The sequence below is a fragment of the Catharus ustulatus genome, chromosome 6 (genome assembly GCF_009819885.2).
Source record: "Catharus ustulatus isolate bCatUst1 chromosome 6, bCatUst1.pri.v2, whole genome shotgun sequence".
Lineage (NCBI taxonomy): Eukaryota > Metazoa > Chordata > Aves > Passeriformes > Turdidae > Catharus > Catharus ustulatus.
In genome coordinates, this window is record NC_046226.1 from 35,298,177 (window position 1) to 35,316,041 (window position 17,865).

Sequence of the window (17,865 nt, forward strand, 5' to 3'; positions counted from 1 at the left end):
AGTGCTAATTCTTCCTCCTGAGTGAAAGACTGGGCCTCCCCACTGACAGCTTAAAGAAAATTAAGTGCTCAAAGAAGATTTACATGAGGGCAAGGAGGCTACTCTAAAAAAGTGTCCAAAAGAACATTCAGATTACATTTGACACATCCTGCAGAGGAGAGTAAGGCCACACCTTTTCCAAAGACAGTTCAAAAAGGATTTACATATAGGCATCACTGAGAGTTTTGAAACAGGAATCTGCTGTTAACATATGCTCTACTGTTCCATTCCTCTGATGAGGAGTTTCACAAGTCTGTTGCAACACTTTATCAAAAGTGTAATTTCATTCAAAAATTGAGTAGATGCTTCTTCATTGAACTCTCTCAGCAGAAGGGTTCCTGAACATTAGCACAACATCCTCTAACAGCAAATATTTAGCACACAAATATAAAAAGACAAGCATTTCAGAAGAACTGATTGAAACATAAAAAATTTCTATGCACATGCACAAATATACATGTAACAATACATGTAAGATGAGCTTTGCCTCTGTGTAGTGGTTCAAGAAGACTCTGCTACAATATTTACTCACAGAGAAGCAGCACAGCTTTTTCCAAGGAAGAGTTCTTCCAATTTAAACGGAGAGGTTCCAGTGCAGAGGTCCGGCCTGCATGAAGGTATTGATAATAACCTAATCACAGAAATTTAACCACTGCTAAACAAATGTTATTTGACCAATTATCAGCTGACATTCAGTACATGCCTTTATGCAGTCCCTAGAAATGAAACACAAGAGTATTATTTAGCCAAAATTGGAGTCATTGTTCTGAACAACTTATATGCCTGTGGAGTCCCTTCCAAGCTAAAGAGCCTGAAGTCATGCAGGGGCTCCCTGAAGCAGCACTTATCTGGTCACACACATCTAGATGACAGCACTGTTGTTCTCATTAGGATGACAACTTCTGGTACTGACAAGTGACTCTTGAAATGTTATTCCTTGCTGAAGCAGTTTTGAATGTTAGAGACTGAAAAACAATGGGATATTCTCAGTAGAATAATCAGCTTTTTTTAATTGAAAATTCACATATCCAGCCTGTGGTACTCTACACAAATGGATGCAAACAAAGAGCTTCATATAATACAGTGCCTTTTGGACTGATCTCACAGTTACTTATATATACACCAGCTGAATTGTTCAGTGCAAATGCTCCCATGTCTGTTCCGACACTGGATTAAAAATTAAAACAGTCCAGCCTGAGACTTCTTTTTTTTCAGAGGCACCAAAGGTGGCTTGTTGCTCAGTCACTCTGTCTTGAGACGGAGAGCCTCCCGCCGTTGTTTCTGAACTGTCCTGGAATCCTCCCACGGACTGGGTCCTCTGATGTTCTCCCAGTTATCCAAGTTAGATTTTTCCAGCTTCTGCAGACAAACAGCAAAAATAACAGGGTCACCTTGATAGATCCATGATTTAAAGTACATATGATTCCACATTGATTTCTTTTTTTCAACAGAAACTCAGTATCACCATTGGGCTGATGAACTTTCATCTACCCGGTATGAGTTCAACAAGAAGGAAAAAAAACCTAGTAGTTATCCATATAGCTACATAAATGACTACAACAGGCATTACTGCGTCTGCTTGTCAGCAGGTAAGTAACACTTAAGGACAGGAAGCACTGCAGCATCTGAGCAAGACCAAAGACACCTTGTATTCACTTTTTCTCCTCTCACCTTGTGTTCCAGATCTGTTCTTCAAGTGCAAGTCTGCCAAGCACTGAAGTAGCAGGAGTGACAAGCATTGGTATAGCTCAAACAGAAGGATTAGTAATTAGTGAGCTGAAGTATCTTGTCAGCAAAAATACAAAGTATGCTGGAAAAGATTCATTATCTAGCACAAAGAGAGACAGCAACAGTGCAAACCCCTTCAATCCATGTGGTTTTAACTCGAGAGAGGAATGCAGTGCTTTCTGCTGACTAGTTTCCCATGGCACCCAGCCACCAAAGACAGGCCCCTTACTAAGTCATACATGAGATATGCTGACTGAACCACCAGGTATTGAAAAACTAGATTCAATTACCTTCTTGCCTACCCCTATCGTCCCCCCTCAGAACTACCAATGACTCAGAGGCAACAAAAATGAAGAACAGGTGCCCTTCTGACCTCACCTACCATGTGCTGCAGTCAAAGAACACAAACACATACTGACTCTTCACAGCCCTATTGGCAGAGGCATAGCTGTCCCTTCCCAGGACACAGGCCTCAAGTCTCACATGTCAACTGTGGAATTGCACATGATGGGGACACTGAGGAGAGGGTCTGCACCACTGCCAGAATCAGTGCTGTCCTAGACACTACTAAACAGGGCAACACTGCATTCCAATAATGAACGATATGTACTGCAGTGGGACTTAAACCTGACCTGTGATCAAGGCAAATCTCAGCAAATGCTGTAAAAATACACCAGAAAATACTTAAGCCTGCCCTGAGCCTGTGGCCCAATTTGTCTAATATCAATCATTCAAAAAACTGGCAAACACCCAGGGATTTGAATAACAGTTGCAGAAAAATTCAATAGCTATAACAGAATAGACCTGCTGCTATTAGTTCATGTTATGTAAAAGTTTCCTGACACTTCTACAATTGTGGAAAGAAATTGCAATGAGGTTAGTCAGATATCAAAAGAAATTAGGCAAGACTCTACAGAAGATATATGAGAACACATGCACAAACATAGCAATTTTCACAAGGTAGGAGCAACTGAATTTTTGGTACAGTAGAGTTGGCATAGGTCTTTCTGAAGAATTGTCTTTATTACTTTATACATCTTATGCTTAGCTGGTACTTCATTTCAACCAGAAGGGATCTGAGCTGACATGGAAGGAGAGAGAAGGAGCAAAGGTACTCATCATCCCACACAACAGTGACTTTCCCCTCTGATTGCAAATTCGGAATTTAACATCTGATTCTAATGGAAGCTTCAGGAAACTACACTTAAAATAACCTTGTGATTTAACAGAAGGGATGCATGCTAATGTAATTCAACACAAAGGTATCACACACCTGTGAGGATTCAACTATTCCAAAATTGTTTGTCTCCCAAAGCCTCAACATTCATCAACTTTTAAAATAAGTACAACTTGTGGTGTCTAAAGATAGGCCACATAAAGAAGTCTATCAAAAGAGACATGTACTGAAGATCTGTGCAGAAAAGTTGGTATTAATTTGTCCCTGAAACTTCACAAAGGCTTTACAGAGAGCAGGTTTGTCAAAAACAGGAAGCATTTCAAAACTATAGTACCCAAACAAACCAGTACCAGAAAGTATCTTGGCAGTTTCCAATAGAAATCATAATGGTACCTAAAAAACACACTGGGATGCACTGACAGAATAAAACAACCAAAGGTCATGTGCATTGAATTGCATTGCCTGCGATGACAAATAAGATCTATTGAGCAATTAAAATATAAAGAAATAAAGGTTCTAATGCATACATTTTTTATTATCATTATATTTACAGAGATCATTAACATTTTGTGTCATGTATAAACACTTTGTAGTATCTTACTGCAATTCAAGAAGAAAATACCTTCCTTCCTACCATGGGACAGTATCTGCAAAAATTTAGTTTATGGGATAATTATCATATCAGATGGCAGAATGATTTGACATTCCAGCTTTCTGAACCGATATTATCCAATTCTGGAATAACAGAGCACTCCTGTTGCATGTGGATAAGCACAAGAAGGAATATCACCACTGAAAGGGGATGTGAAAATGTGTTCTGTAATGCTTTCCTATTAAATAGCTATTTTCACATATATCTGTGCTAGTTCTGCATGGGGTAGAGTTAATTTTTTTTACAGTAGCAAGTATAGGGATATGTTTTGGATTTGTGTTGAAAACAGTTGGCAACACAAGGATGTTTTCATTACTGCTGAGCAGCTCACACAGTGCCAAGGCTGTCTCTGCTTCTCACTCCACCCCACCTGTCAGTGAGCTGAGGGTGCACAGGAGGGCACACAGCTGGGGCAGGGGAACCCAGCTGACCACAGGGATATCCCACACCATAAGGCACCATGCTCAGCATGTGAAGCTGGGGGAAGGAGGAGGAACAGGGGGACGTTCAGAGAGATGGAGTTTGTCATTCAAAGCAACCTTTAGATGTGATGGAGCCCTGGTCTTCCAGAAATGGATGAATACCTGCTGCCCATGGGAATTGGTAAATGAATTCCTGATTTTACTTTGCTTACACCAGCACCTTATGCTTTAGGTACTCATCTGTCTTTATCTCAATCTATAAGTCTCCTCACTTTCACCTTTCTGAATATCTCCCCCAATCCCATCATGGGGGAGCGAGTGAGCGGCTGCGTAGGGCTTGGCCGCTGGGGTTAAACCAGGACAATACCTCACATACAACTGAGTAAAACCCTACCCCTTCTTCTTGGTCACTGACATGAAAACTCTTAGAACAGAATCATCCCAGAATAAATAACACATTAGATGTTGGCTAATGACATGCACATAGCTACATTTTAAATTCATCTTAGTGATGAGAGTAAGACCAGATTGACAGCCCTCTTAATTAGGTGCAGCACAAGCTGCAAAGTTACACAGCTCCTACAGATTGCCTGAGCTGTACAGTGAGAATTCAGGCAAGCAGGTAGTTTGGCTCTCAAACGAAGCTGAAGTCAACATCCTTCATTCTATCTGACTAGGTCTTCTTAATTTATTTCTTTTTTTCATTTTAGTCACTTGGACTCTGCCTACATAACTTTATGAAGACATCACATCACATGTTAAACTATTTCCAGCTTTTAATAAACCAAAATTCATATCAACTGGAAGGCTAAAAACCAAAAGACTTCTCCCAATTCAAATGTACTAAACACTCAATCATTGGAGACTACAATGAAATGTAATCAGATCAGCAGCACTTTTCCTGCTTGTCTCAAATAGCCCAAAGGATATTGAAAATTAGCTGTTTGAAGTAAGATCAGTATAGTCCATTAAATCTACTGATTCACTCCCTAAATCAGCTAAACTGCCTCTTAAGAGTACAGGACTGACAGAAGCTGTAAATTCAAGGAAAAAAAAGCAGTTATTCAGACAGGCACAGTGAAAAAGAAAAGTATGTTCAACTGTTTGCCACACTTGACTTTTAAGACTTGTCAAACAGCTTGACTGGTGCAATGGTACCAAAAAGGACATAAAAAACCCTTCAGTTCTTAATTGCTGGTTCAAATGCCTGGCTAAAGTAGAAGTTCTAAGCCTCTGACAACCTTAAAATAAAATAACATTCAAAAAAGAGTTTGAATTCTACTCTTGTAGGATAGTCTTCATACAATACACAAACTGAAGTCTGCAGAAATTCATTTAGAGTTATTAGTGTTCAGGCTGAGTGAATTCAAGGTGGCTGCTTGCAAAAAATGTTTGGCTTTAGTCTCAGTTTTTCAAATGTGAAAGGAGGGATAAGAGAATCTTGTTTACTTTACAGCTTGATGAAATAAATTCTGTGATGTACACCACAGAAAGAAATAGCTCTGATATAGAGACACAATTATCTCCCATCATTATAGTAAGCAAACCCATTTGCAGACAAAAGATGAGCCAGAGAAAAATATCCTCATGGCTTTAAGAGGCAGTGAAAGAATTAAACCAATTGAACAGTCTGTTTTTTAAAGGTGTGAAAAAAGCTTGAAGAGACAAAAGGTATATTGAGGAGCTCCAGAATGATTAATAGATGGAGAGATACAGAATTACAGCTAACACTGAATCTGCTGTCTTGTGCATGACTGAAAATCTGAACTTCATCACTGCCCTGATATGGCTTTAGTGGGTTTTTTTTATAACTCTTTACCAGAGCCATCTTTTTGACATCTCATTTTCTTAATATAAACTGGGTGTTACTTACTTTGCCTAGGAAGTGACATAATTTAATATCTGAAATTAGTGATTTAATAATCTGGGATTTAATAGCCATGAATAATGATTGAATCCTCAGTTTAAAAAGAAGTATTTTATTCCAATTAGAGAATGTTTAGTTTTTACAATATTAGTAAACAAGCAAGTTAGTAAGCAGCAAACTAGGGCCAAAATAAGACTGTTTTTTGTTCATTAAGGGAAGAATTGCTGAGGTGAGGGGGAACTAGCATGTAAGCATGCAGAGAGCTGCTTCTCCTTTTGGCTTTGCTGAAGAGTGGCAAAAACCAATAGAGGCTTTGTTGCTTAATTCAGTGGGATCCAACAGCATTCATCTATGGCATAATTAATTAACCTATGGTGAACTGGTTTAAGACACTCTTTCCCTATGTGTTATTTTCCCTTTAATTATGTCAATTCAATGATGTGGGGCTGTGCTCCAACCAAAAAAAACAAAATAGTTTAGGAAAATAAATTCATACTGCTTATGAACAAATCCTATATAAGCACAGGACTATGGAAACACCTGAACTGGCTGAAGGAAACATTGGGTGGAGAGAGAAGAGAAACATCTTTGAGTGACTATGTCACAGAAGATGTGTACTGAGGAACTGCACCACCAGTTTGTGCAACCTTTTCACATGCAAAGCATGCAAACAGAACTTGTCTCCACCTCAGAGATGTCACAGAGTTTAATTAACATTCACATCTACCTTCTGTAACTAAACAATTATATCACTTAGTTAAAACTACATGATTACACAGGCTTGAATTTTTAACGTAAGGGAAAATAACATAAGACAGACTTCCATCAGGAATTGGGCCTTGCCAATATTTCCTCCTAATTTATAATTACAAGCAGTTTTCCTTCTTAAAATTCAGAATCTCTTAAAAACCACACTAAATCTCAGAGGATAATCCCGTTCCATTTATGCATTATACCTGCAGATCACCCAGGATGGACTTCTCAGTCCAAAAGATTCACACGCTTTATGATAAAGTCAACAGAATGTGTGCATGGGTCATTTCCTTTCAGTGTATCTTCTTTTCCTAAGCAAAAACAAAACTCAGAAAGGTCCAACATAAATAACAGTACAAGTGCAGTAGTACAATTTCAAGATCAAACATCCCATACTCAGCAAATTCCACTTTTAATTAAGCAATTAAGTACATTTATGATAGTTTTAATTTCTCTCATATAGAAAGTTTTATCAAGCTATGCCCCAGAAAGAGAGGTGCTGCTTACTAAGATTAATCCCTAAATAGACTACTTGGGAGACCTAGTCAACAAGGACCAAGGGATTTCCCAAATCGGACTGCTTGGTCTTGCTAAGTTTGTATCATACTGAACCTTGTAAGGGGATGTCCTAGTTACTGCAGCACAAGTCTCTAAAATAGGAACAGCCAGGGATAGACTTTTAGGATGTTTGCAGCATCTTTTTTAACTAAATAAGGGTGAACTTGACTGAAGGGGATGTGTGATCTTTAACAGTGCAGGAGACCAGCAAGATTGAAAAATGACAATTCTGCTGCTGCTAAGAAGAGCATACAGATTTCTACAGCAGGTCCCTATCTGGAGCCCAGAAAGCCCTCCTGACATAACAGAAATGGTTTATTTCAAACAACTTCCTAAGACTATGGATACTTGGAAGTGTGGACAAATGTTTTACCTTCTGTATATAAAATCTGGCACAGTCTGTCCTTCTAATAAAGATAAAAAAAGATACTCTAATAAAAAAAGGATAAGGTGTACCAGGATAAAAAAATATGAGACCCATGAGTCACACATGGTGTTTTTCCTTCTGAAGAGATACAAAAAACAAGGTTTCTTATATGAGAGGGAAAAGCTGCAATGAATACTACAGCAAAGGGCTGAGATTACCACAACAAGAAATGATCAGTTACCACCATGAAACTACTAACAGAAGTGTGTGGGCATAACAAAAGAAACACCTAGAGAACGTTTACAACAACAGTTGCAAATTAAATTTAAATCCAGGCCATTAAGTAAATACTTTAAAGTAACCACACTCCTTAAATCAGCAATCAACTTTACCAAGAAGTTGACCCTTCTGAATTGGTGGGCTCAGTCTCCTGCCTCTGACATGGTCCCCCTTCACCCTGGTGTCAGTTGGTTCAGGTAACACTCACAGTTCGTGTAGTTTAGGATTTCTGTTTCTCATCTGCATTTCCCTGCTGATATTCCATTCACCCCTCCTCCAGAACTTGCTTATCAATTTATATGCTGGAACAGAATGCTTTTCTCTGTTGAGAAACTATGATTTGGGCAAAATATTAACAGGGCAATTTCAAATCCTTCAGTCATAAATAGTCTTTTCGTAATATCCATGGCTACTGTTTTATTTGTGCTGCTGTGCAATTTCTCATAGGGAAAAAAATCGTTGTTTCTTCTCTGTGGCTAACATCCCCTTTCTAATTGATGAAGACAGTGATAGGAGTGTTATTCCTGTACTGTACTGCCAGTAACAATAAAGTTACTTCTCAGCAATACTGCTGAATGTACAGTTCACAAATAATATGTAACTCTACCTTTCATTCTATCAGAACCAACAGGTCTTCAAATCAAATCAGAAATACTTCTGTCTTAGAAAGATCAAGGTATTTTTAAAATTTTTACAAGCTTGAAGATGAAGTTTTAGAAGGTAAGTTCTGGGGTCTTTCTGGATCTGGAAGGTATTTTGGTTTTGAACTGCATTATGCTTAAAGACTATTTGTGTTGGAGCTGTAAGATGGCACAGGAGGACACTGGCTCTCCAATGACTTGAGGGGAAGATGCTATGAACAAGACGGATTATTACATATTGAATTATCAACACCATTTCCCCCAGCCTTTGAGCCTCCCAGCTATACCTGGGCAAATACCATGTTTTACCAGACACACAGTGAAGTCGGGGGTTAAACTTGGGAACTTCTCCATTCAATTTTCAGAAATTTGATTATTTAGCTAAGAATTGTTCAAACTCCATGGTCAGCCTCCACCAGAATCTTGTGTATCATTTTTTCTGTTTGATCCATAAGCCTGTTAGGACAAGCAGTAACCCATTCTCTGACAGTAACTTGCTAAAGCAGAGTACATTTTTGTAGTTTAGTTTGAACATTTAATAATGATGGGTAACAATAATTTGAGAAGCAAAGAACATGCAAGAATTATATATTAATTTTTAAAGCATTTCGCATTTAGATTTGATTGTCCGTGTGGACATCAGCTGGAAGTACAGTTGTTTCCGATACAGTTTTTAAAATTGGCCAAAAACAGAGACAAAAATCCAAGAAAAACAAACAGGAGGACTTTCTTGCAAAAAGCCACTGGTTGCTGAGACAAGAACTTCCTTCAAAAATCACCTGTTTTGCTGTATCATCTTCAGAATGAGACAATGAGAGAAACGTTCATGACCTCTGCTGTGTGGCTAAATTCCCACACACCACACTGAAGTTACTTCAGAGATATTTCATACCAAAGATCCAACAATTCCTCACTGGAGGCCCATTAGCAAGGCAGAATGTTTAACATTTTCACCTAGACAGCTACAAAAGTTCCCCATACTGGCTGCCTGGCAGAAGCTAGCAGCTTTCCTTAACACAATAAATGAAAGAATCCAGCCATAATGTGTGCATACAAGTTGCCCTACTCAAACTTTTGGGGTTTTTTGTGACTGAGACAACACACAGTGTTGGCTCTAGCATGGTAAGAGTTGGTCAATTCACATGGCATTAAAAACCAAGAAAACACATGAAATGCAAGTTGATACTAAGAATTCTCTTTTGGAGAGAGGAGAAAGAGTGAAGGATGAGAAGAGATTATTTTTAACAGTCCCAACCATGTTTGCTGTCTGACTGACAATCACTCACCTTGTCTTCCATATATGAGATGTAAGTGTCTTCTTATTGGCTAAGTGCAAATGCAACACGTATGAAAGAAACAGTTCTCAGTTAAGAAAAAATCCTGTACTAAGAGACGACCAGGAAAGAATTTACAGGACTATAAATAGAGATGCATTCCAGAAATAATACCAGTAAAAAGTGATACCCTACGAACTTTATCCTGGAGGCTTTCTTCCTGCAAGAGGCTTTTCCAACACAAATCTTCCTGTGCCACACCCATTACCAAATTCCACCTTCTTGTCTTTCTCTACGAAAAACTATTAATATGGTTTACAGACTGAACACATTGAACTATGGTACAGGAAACTACTGAGATGTCAAGAAGAAAAGGTCAAAACTATAGGTTGTGAAAAGGCCAAACTATATGGACTGTACATCCATTCAGAATAAAATGCCTAACACAAACTATTTGAACTAACATTCTTTCCCGTTGCAATTTCTATTGATGATAAAGTAGCATGACTTTGTACTTCTCTACAAAACACTGTGTTGAAGACTCACAATGAAATAAAAACCTAAAAGAACATTTCACATGTGAATAAACCGAAATGCAAGAAACTCAGCTTGTCCAAGACTGGAGGGCAATCGGAATCTAGGCTAGGCTGGACAATGCACCAATGAAGAAGAGCACATGGAAGTAACAGAGTGATTAAAGGGAGAAGAAAAGTATCTCAACCTCTATTTATCTCCACCTACTTACTGTTATAACAGTCACTAAGGAGGGCTATTTTCTCAACATCTCTGTAAGCTCTCAAACAGCTCAAGGCATTTAGCCACCAGTATCTACACAGTATTTGAAATAAATCAATTCAGTACACTAATCTGTTAATTCTTGAGCAGCAACAAAATCAGTAATCCTTTGGTACTGATAATGACAGCAACAAGATACTTGCAGATTTCAACAACTAGCACCCAGGAATTTCTTTCTAGAGCATTCCTGATGTCCACACACTTGGATGCAATTACTGTGTTACTACACCGTCACTCCCTGAAAAAGTTTCATTTATTCTGCTGCCACTACAATCCCTGAAGTTATGTCAGATGAGCAATAAGTGGCCTGAGTCTTTTTCAGAAGAGCTTATTCAAATTCCTCTTTTAAGACAGTAAATATGTAAGTTATATTCTAAAAACATCTCTCCATATACCTACTTTTAATTTTTGAACTGTCCTCAATATGCATTTTAATACTGCAATTATAAGTGGTTTGCAGTAACTCTTTTTGCTGTAATTAAAAAACTTCTGTCCAGAGCTAATGTTGACTTTGTCATTTATCAAATTATAAGGAACAAAACCTGCTCAACATTCATACTCTTTAAGTCAAGAAAGCAGCATTCTCTAGTCTGACATTTGCAGACCAGCCTATTATGTCAATTATGCCATCCTTGCAACCAGAAAATCTTTAAAGTTTTAGATTTGATATTCTGAAACACAAAAGACTCGTTTTTCTTGCTGTTGTGTTCAAATCATGTTCCTAGCTATTAAGAACGGATCTTACTTATAATTTTACTATATTTTCTGCAATGAAAAATGTTAAATCACTATTACTTTCTTCCTATACAAGTATTTATATGAAAGCACCATTCTTCTCAGTACCTTTAATATTAATTTAAATTTTTAAGGTTTTTTTTAGGAATTTTAGAGCCCTAAGTGCAGTCACCCTGCTCTGCAACCTAATCTGTTCTTAAAGCTCTGTTCAAAACCCATCTACCAAAAGGAGAACCAGAATTTAGTATCACCTTCCTGACCAGCAATGATTCCCAGAGAGTCATCATTCTCATACTGAAATTTTCAGCAGCCACTGAAGTCTTCCAAGCCCATTCTCAGAACGTGGTTATAAACCAACACAATCTAGTAGGTATTAAATAACATCTAGTTTGATTATTAAGGGGCTTGGAAGCACATCTGATTTGAATACAAATTACTTTTTTCTCTAAAAAAATACAGATATATTTTTTGAATGTTGCCACTCTGCCAACATGGTTACTCATTATTTTACATCCTCATTTTTTCATTCCTGGTTTGCTGCAACAACATCCTCTTAACCCTGTCCTTGTCAGATTACTTATCAGACAGCTTTGATGCCCTTAGCATCTTTTATCAGTCTTCTCTGCTTTATAACAAACTCATTTACTGTTTCCATAGCAATCCTTCACCTTTTTATTTATTGGGCTATTTTTTCATCTGCTTTCAATTGCTATTGATTCCCACTGAATACCACATATTTAATTCAAACTTAAATTATTTTTTTTCCACAGCAAAATGTTAGTAAATTCTTAAGGAAGTTTTTATTTGCTAGAAAAACTCAACAAAAATTCTATACTTTGGAGTCTGATGTAACTGAGGCCAGATTTTTTAGTGTTTATAAGACCATTAATTTCACAGAAATACAGAAACCAAGTGCTAGAATAAGGAATGCTATTTTGAGACTGCATTAAACACATGAAGAGGAACGTACTATGATTGTTAAACAACCACAGGAATGATTTTCACTCATGATATTAATCAGGTTTTTTATCTCCCTTTTTCAAGCAGGATATTTTTCCTTTCAAATAAAATACTCCAGGCTTTTGTCACAGGTCAAACACTTGACATTTTTTACAGTGTGTTCTACAAGGCCCAGCTCAGCAGCAGAACTACATTCACATTAGTACCAGCATCACTAGTGGACAGAGCTGTGATTTATTAGGCAAAGGAGAGCAGCAGGGACTAACTGGTCATACGAGGACACAAAAGTGTGTGAGAGGAATGCATAAACAATGGAGAGTGCATACAAAGGTAGCTTGCTCCTCTGGCATGTCCCAAAGCACAAGATAAATGCCATTAATAACAGATCTGAGATACAAGAAATGCAGGATGAATTACACATGTAAATTCTTCCTTCCTCAAAATAGTATCCTGACCAGAAACATTCCTCTATGAAATAAACTTTTTATAGTTTCAAAAGATATAATTTAGTAAATTACAAGGTAAGAATATGTCTTTATGTTAATTTCCTCACAATAAATTAGGTCTGTGATTATAAATTTTACATCACCATGAGCACCACATCAGAGACAAAATGCCAGACTTCAACACGCTTGAAATATTGGAAATGCCTTTTTTAATTTTGCAATATGCCCATAAGGGCATATATGTATGCTTATAGGAGAAATTATGATATTCAAGAAGAATTCAGTATGTATCCAATATATAAATTTCTATAAGGACAGTAAGATATTTTTAAAAGTCTTGGGGAGGGCCAAAGGACATTTGCGTATATCAGGCAACCACACTTCAAACGAGCTGGCACAGTATCCTCAGTAACAGCTGCCGATATAATGCTAATAATATCGTAAAATAAGGCTTTACGTATCAAAACAGCAACTTTTATTTAACTGCCCTTGATCTCTTATCACACCATATTTAGTAACAGCCACCAGTGTAATCCTTCAGTGTGACCTATATATTGAATTAGAAGGTATTCCTAAGAGCTCTATTTTGGACAAGTCGAAAAATAAAGGAGAGAGAAAAAACACTCACCCAAACCCCTCTTGTCTGGAAAAGATGGGGCCCACAGAAAACTACTCTCCTAAATGTCAGCTGTAACTGGGTGCTTGGTTAGATTCAGAATACAGAGTTAATAGTGACTTAAAATTGTCACACCCTTAATATGGAGCCTGCAAAGTATGTGCATGACTGCTGGTAGTTCCACAAGTTTCACTGAAGCAAGAAATTAATGTGTGCTTGCAAGTTGGTGCACATAGTAAAGTATATATTGTCATTAGATTCCAAAACAACAATCCAAATCTATTTTCATAATGTGGATTCATTTGTTTTGTTGAGCTGATCTGCCCTCTGTAACACCCAAGCACTACTCTGAAACAATTTCAGTCTGGGAACTCTCTACAGTTTAGATTAAGAAAAAAATAAGATTGCTTCTGTCATTTCTGTCCATCAGAAAAGAGTCTCATTACCCAAGAAGGCTTGTAATATATTGTTATGCCAGATGTATTTTATTAGCATTGATTTATCCATAAAGATAATGGAATTATGGCTATCTAAATATTCTCCTTAACCTATTTATTCATCTTCTGAAGAAAAAGTAAGGTATATCTGCATACAGATCTGTTGATTTTGAGGTTAGGTATTGAGTTTGAGATGTGGTTCTTTTTTACTGCTTGTGGTTCTTTTTACTTTTTCTTCCACATAAATAAATCAGAGCAGCCTTACAATATATTGAATGGAAACTGAGAGACAGAAATCCCAGAGGCAATCAGAACTTAATGGATTTGTAAGTTTTGAGTCTTCATTGGAACTTTTCATTTTGTTATTCCCCGCCTCAGAAATCACAATTCTTTATAGTGGGGGACAGCCCAAAACTATTAGCAATAATGGTAAAAACTAGCAAATATTTTGTGAAATTAGGCCTGTGGAAATACAAAAGGTAAGTTTTATTTTTATTTCAGACAAACCACGAAAGAGTAATAGAATAGTAAAATTTTATTATCAAGACCATCTACTGCCATTTGGACACATAAATATGAGAGCAGTGGGTGCAATCGAGATCTTCAAAGGCTTGTGATAGAAATAAGGTATGGGAAGAAAACAAATCCGTATTCAGCATAAAGGCCACAGAGGTAGATGAAGTGTTAGTCGGACATTTGATTCAATTAATTTTAAAACATCAGGAATAATCTTAAATAGCTTTATCCTTTGTTTCTGATCACAGGGAGGCTTTTTCCAGTTTTTCTAACATGGCTTTTTGTAGGCCTGAAAATTTATGAGACTCAGGATAACTGAGTCAAACCAGACATTTTAGAGCTTAGCAATATTTGAAGAAAATGCAATGTTGAGGGAAGAGAGAACTATTTCTCTATAAAATTTTCTGAAATCATGGAAAAGGCATGACAGTTGTTTCAAAGATGCACGTAAATTTCACAAGCAAGAAATAACATCAAATACATCATGCACATTGTTCTGCAATTTGCTCTAAAGATCAACCAAACTCATGCACTAGAAGTGCTGACTTACATTCACGCACACTCCCTCTAAGGCCAACATCAGCTCTACATTTATAAACTGGGTTAACCACAGAAGTAGTGAATTTATTTGTACCACTATACTTGACACCTGAAAATCAAAGCGAAGCTGTGTTCAGAGAGAAACACTACGTGTTCAAAAACCTTTCTTAACATAAAACCTTGTTTCCTTGTTTTTATTGGACATCAGTGAGTCAAAGGCAGATGGTTGATCTAATTTTAGTTAGGGACAGATACAACCCACCCGCGGCCAGGGTAATCAAGGGTAGCCAAGGTTATGGGCCCCAGGCAACAAATTTATTTTACCTCATATTCAGATTCCAGTGTCACAGTGTTTGGTTTTAATTTTTCTTTCAAAGCTGGATCAACCTGAAACACAAATAAAAATACAGCAAAAATGTTTGCTTTTAAGAATATCTTTTTAAAGAAACTTTAACCTGAAATAAACTGAATATTGGTACATGCTCCTCTCCTCTGAAAGGGGTTTATGTGCCATTTGTTCTGATAGGATGATGAACACAGCACAAGAATCGAGCTGAAAAGAAACAGGTCAACTACCAAATTATGAAACTCCAAAGGAAAGCATATAGCCCTGCCCTTGCATTACCTTAGATACTTAAATCCATACCTGTTTAGTTAAACTAAGCAAAGCTTAAATAAATGAAACGAGTACAAGAAAGATAAAATTTGGATCATGTAATATTTTATACTCCTGAATGTTGAGTTCATTGAGTAGGTATACAATATATTCTGGTTTTCAAAGTCTAAGCATGAGTTGAATTTCCAATTTGCTGGTGAACACACAGCTCTTTCCTAGTTTTGATTCTGTACTGACAGTGCTGATGTTTCCTGACACCTTTCAGATATGTTTTTTGAAAGAACAAATCTAAGAACAGACATGTCAATGAACCACAGCAGACACATTTCACGTTTTAACTTCTTCTGAGCCCGGAAGAAGCGATGTTCAGCCCTCCCTTTGCTAAATAACATCTGTCTCCCACAGGTCTAAGAGCAGAAGCTAAGGGCAAAAAGATAATTAGCATTCTTCACGCTTAGAGAAAGCCTTTTACCTTCTTCTCAAACAGCCACATACACAGTATTCAGACAGTCTTTAGGCAAACTAATTAAAATACCAAATAAACCCACCATGAGAGACCAATCTCATTTTGAGAGCTTAAAAACCAAAATAGATGCATAAGGAGACTGGTAACGTGTAGTTCTACATCACTTGTACATTAGTCCAACTACAAAAAAGTTGATACTCCTAATTTGCTGCTTCTTGATCTGAATGAAAAGGGCTCAGTAACTCTCATCAAAACCAATGTCAAACATCTACAAGTATTCTGGAAAACAAAAAGAAAGGCATACACGTAAGAGAATTCATCTGGCCAGCGAGAAGATCCACCTTCAGATTTTCCATAGCACGAGTTCCTACTCATCAGAGGTACTTAAAATACACATCTACTATGTGTATTGATGGGAATTGCTCTGAAGAACTTCCCTAAGCCATAATGTTCCCCTTGATTACAAACACTCTCTGCTAGTTAGCATGCAGCGTGTGAGACCTCAGCTCCTAAGGACGGATGCCCAGACAGGCAAGTGTAACACCATCTGTGCATGGCCAGAGGTTTGATTTCCCTATCTCATCAGCGATCTGGCCACAGAAATACACACATTTGCAACCTCCAGACTCATTACTCTTGGGACCTAAGCCAAAATATCTAAAATAGTTAATGCTTGTACCAGACACAGCTCCCACCTCTCAGTAATTAAAAAAAACAAAACCATAAAACAAGATAGTGTCTCTGCACTGGCTCTCTACATCAAATAAAAAATGAAGTGCTCCATCTCTGTCTTGGCATTCAAGGCCTCTGTAGAACTGCCCCTCATTAAAGATGGATTGCATCTCTCCTGTGACCACGACCTCCAACAACAGCCATGCTTCATTAGAACAACAAACCCATCCATCACACGTGCAGAAATGCAAAGTCTTTGGGCAGCCAGACAGGCTTTGAAGCTTGCTTTCACAGAGAGGAGTGATCATGGACCTCACTATATTCAGAACTAAACACAAACACTATTTGTTATGCTTTGTGTTCTCACAATACTCATATGGACAAGGGGAAATAAAAGCTCCAGTACGTAAGGCAGCAATAGTTTTATTTCACCCTACATTTTCTCTTCATTTAATAATAAGGCAAAATATCATGACTGAAACATCATTTTTACCTAATTAACTACATCCAGAATTGAACTTAAAGACATTTCAATAACCCCATTATCAAGTTTAATTTTTTCAATTTTTAGTGTGTTTGTTTAATGAGTGGCGTTTGCACATTTGTCTAAGTCAAAGGCAAATAATCAGTTAAGCTACTGCTGCTTCTCCTTCCTTCCAGCCCTTTCCATCTTCCGACTTTCTCCTGTCTTCATTCTCCTCTGCCTGCACAAAGACAGCTAAAACTGAGACACAGCATTACAGTTTGATGCTGTAGCTTTAATATTAACAAAAATGCAGAAATGAAGGAGGCTAGTTGAAATTTCTTTTTAAAAAATACCCTGCAAATGCAAAAATGAACAGAGAGTGCTGCTTCTTAGGAAGCAGAAATTTTATTTGGCAAATTAACTTACCCAAAAAGACTAGCTAAACTCTGTTTTGAGGGCAAACTACATAAACATCTTAAGCTCAGTCTGCAAAATCCATTCTTTTGCCCCAAGTTCCACCAAAAAAAGTAGTAAAAAAGAGAAGCAAGTACGCATTTCCTCTTCTCTTTATCTTTTTTGCTCACTACATGCATACTTACACAAAATAACTTAAACATACTTGAGCCTGCACAGTAATTCAGTCACCTGCACCTTCTAATGCCTTGACTGCAAAGCCTGGCTTTTCAGCTACCAAATGAAATGGATGGGTTAGAAATTGTCTTAGGAGCCAATATAGAAGCTGACAAAAAATGTATTATAAAGTTTTATTTTCACTGAGTATGATGCTGTGCTATCTTTGACATATCACAAGAACAGCAAAAAAAACTTGAAAACAGAATGATG

At 37.4% G+C, this 17,865-nt stretch overlaps 1 protein-coding gene across 3 annotated transcripts in view; it reads right to left on the minus strand.

Moving 5' to 3' along the window:
• Nucleotides 1-1,022: 1,022 nt before the first annotated feature.
• Nucleotides 1,023-17,865, minus strand: part of LOC116997616 (cytochrome c oxidase assembly protein COX16 homolog, mitochondrial-like) — a 44,909-nt gene continuing 28,066 nt past the window's right edge. For all 3 annotated transcript variants that reach the window (XM_033062582.2, XM_042779384.1, XM_033062583.2), the window contains exons 3-4: nucleotides 15,127-15,189; nucleotides 1,023-1,398 (exon numbers count right to left, since the gene is read on the minus strand). In XM_033062582.2, the coding sequence (XP_032918473.1) occupies nucleotides 1,282-1,398; nucleotides 15,127-15,189 (180 nt within the window). In that variant the 3' untranslated portion in view covers nucleotides 1,023-1,281. The remainder of the gene's footprint in view (nucleotides 1,399-15,126; nucleotides 15,190-17,865) is intronic.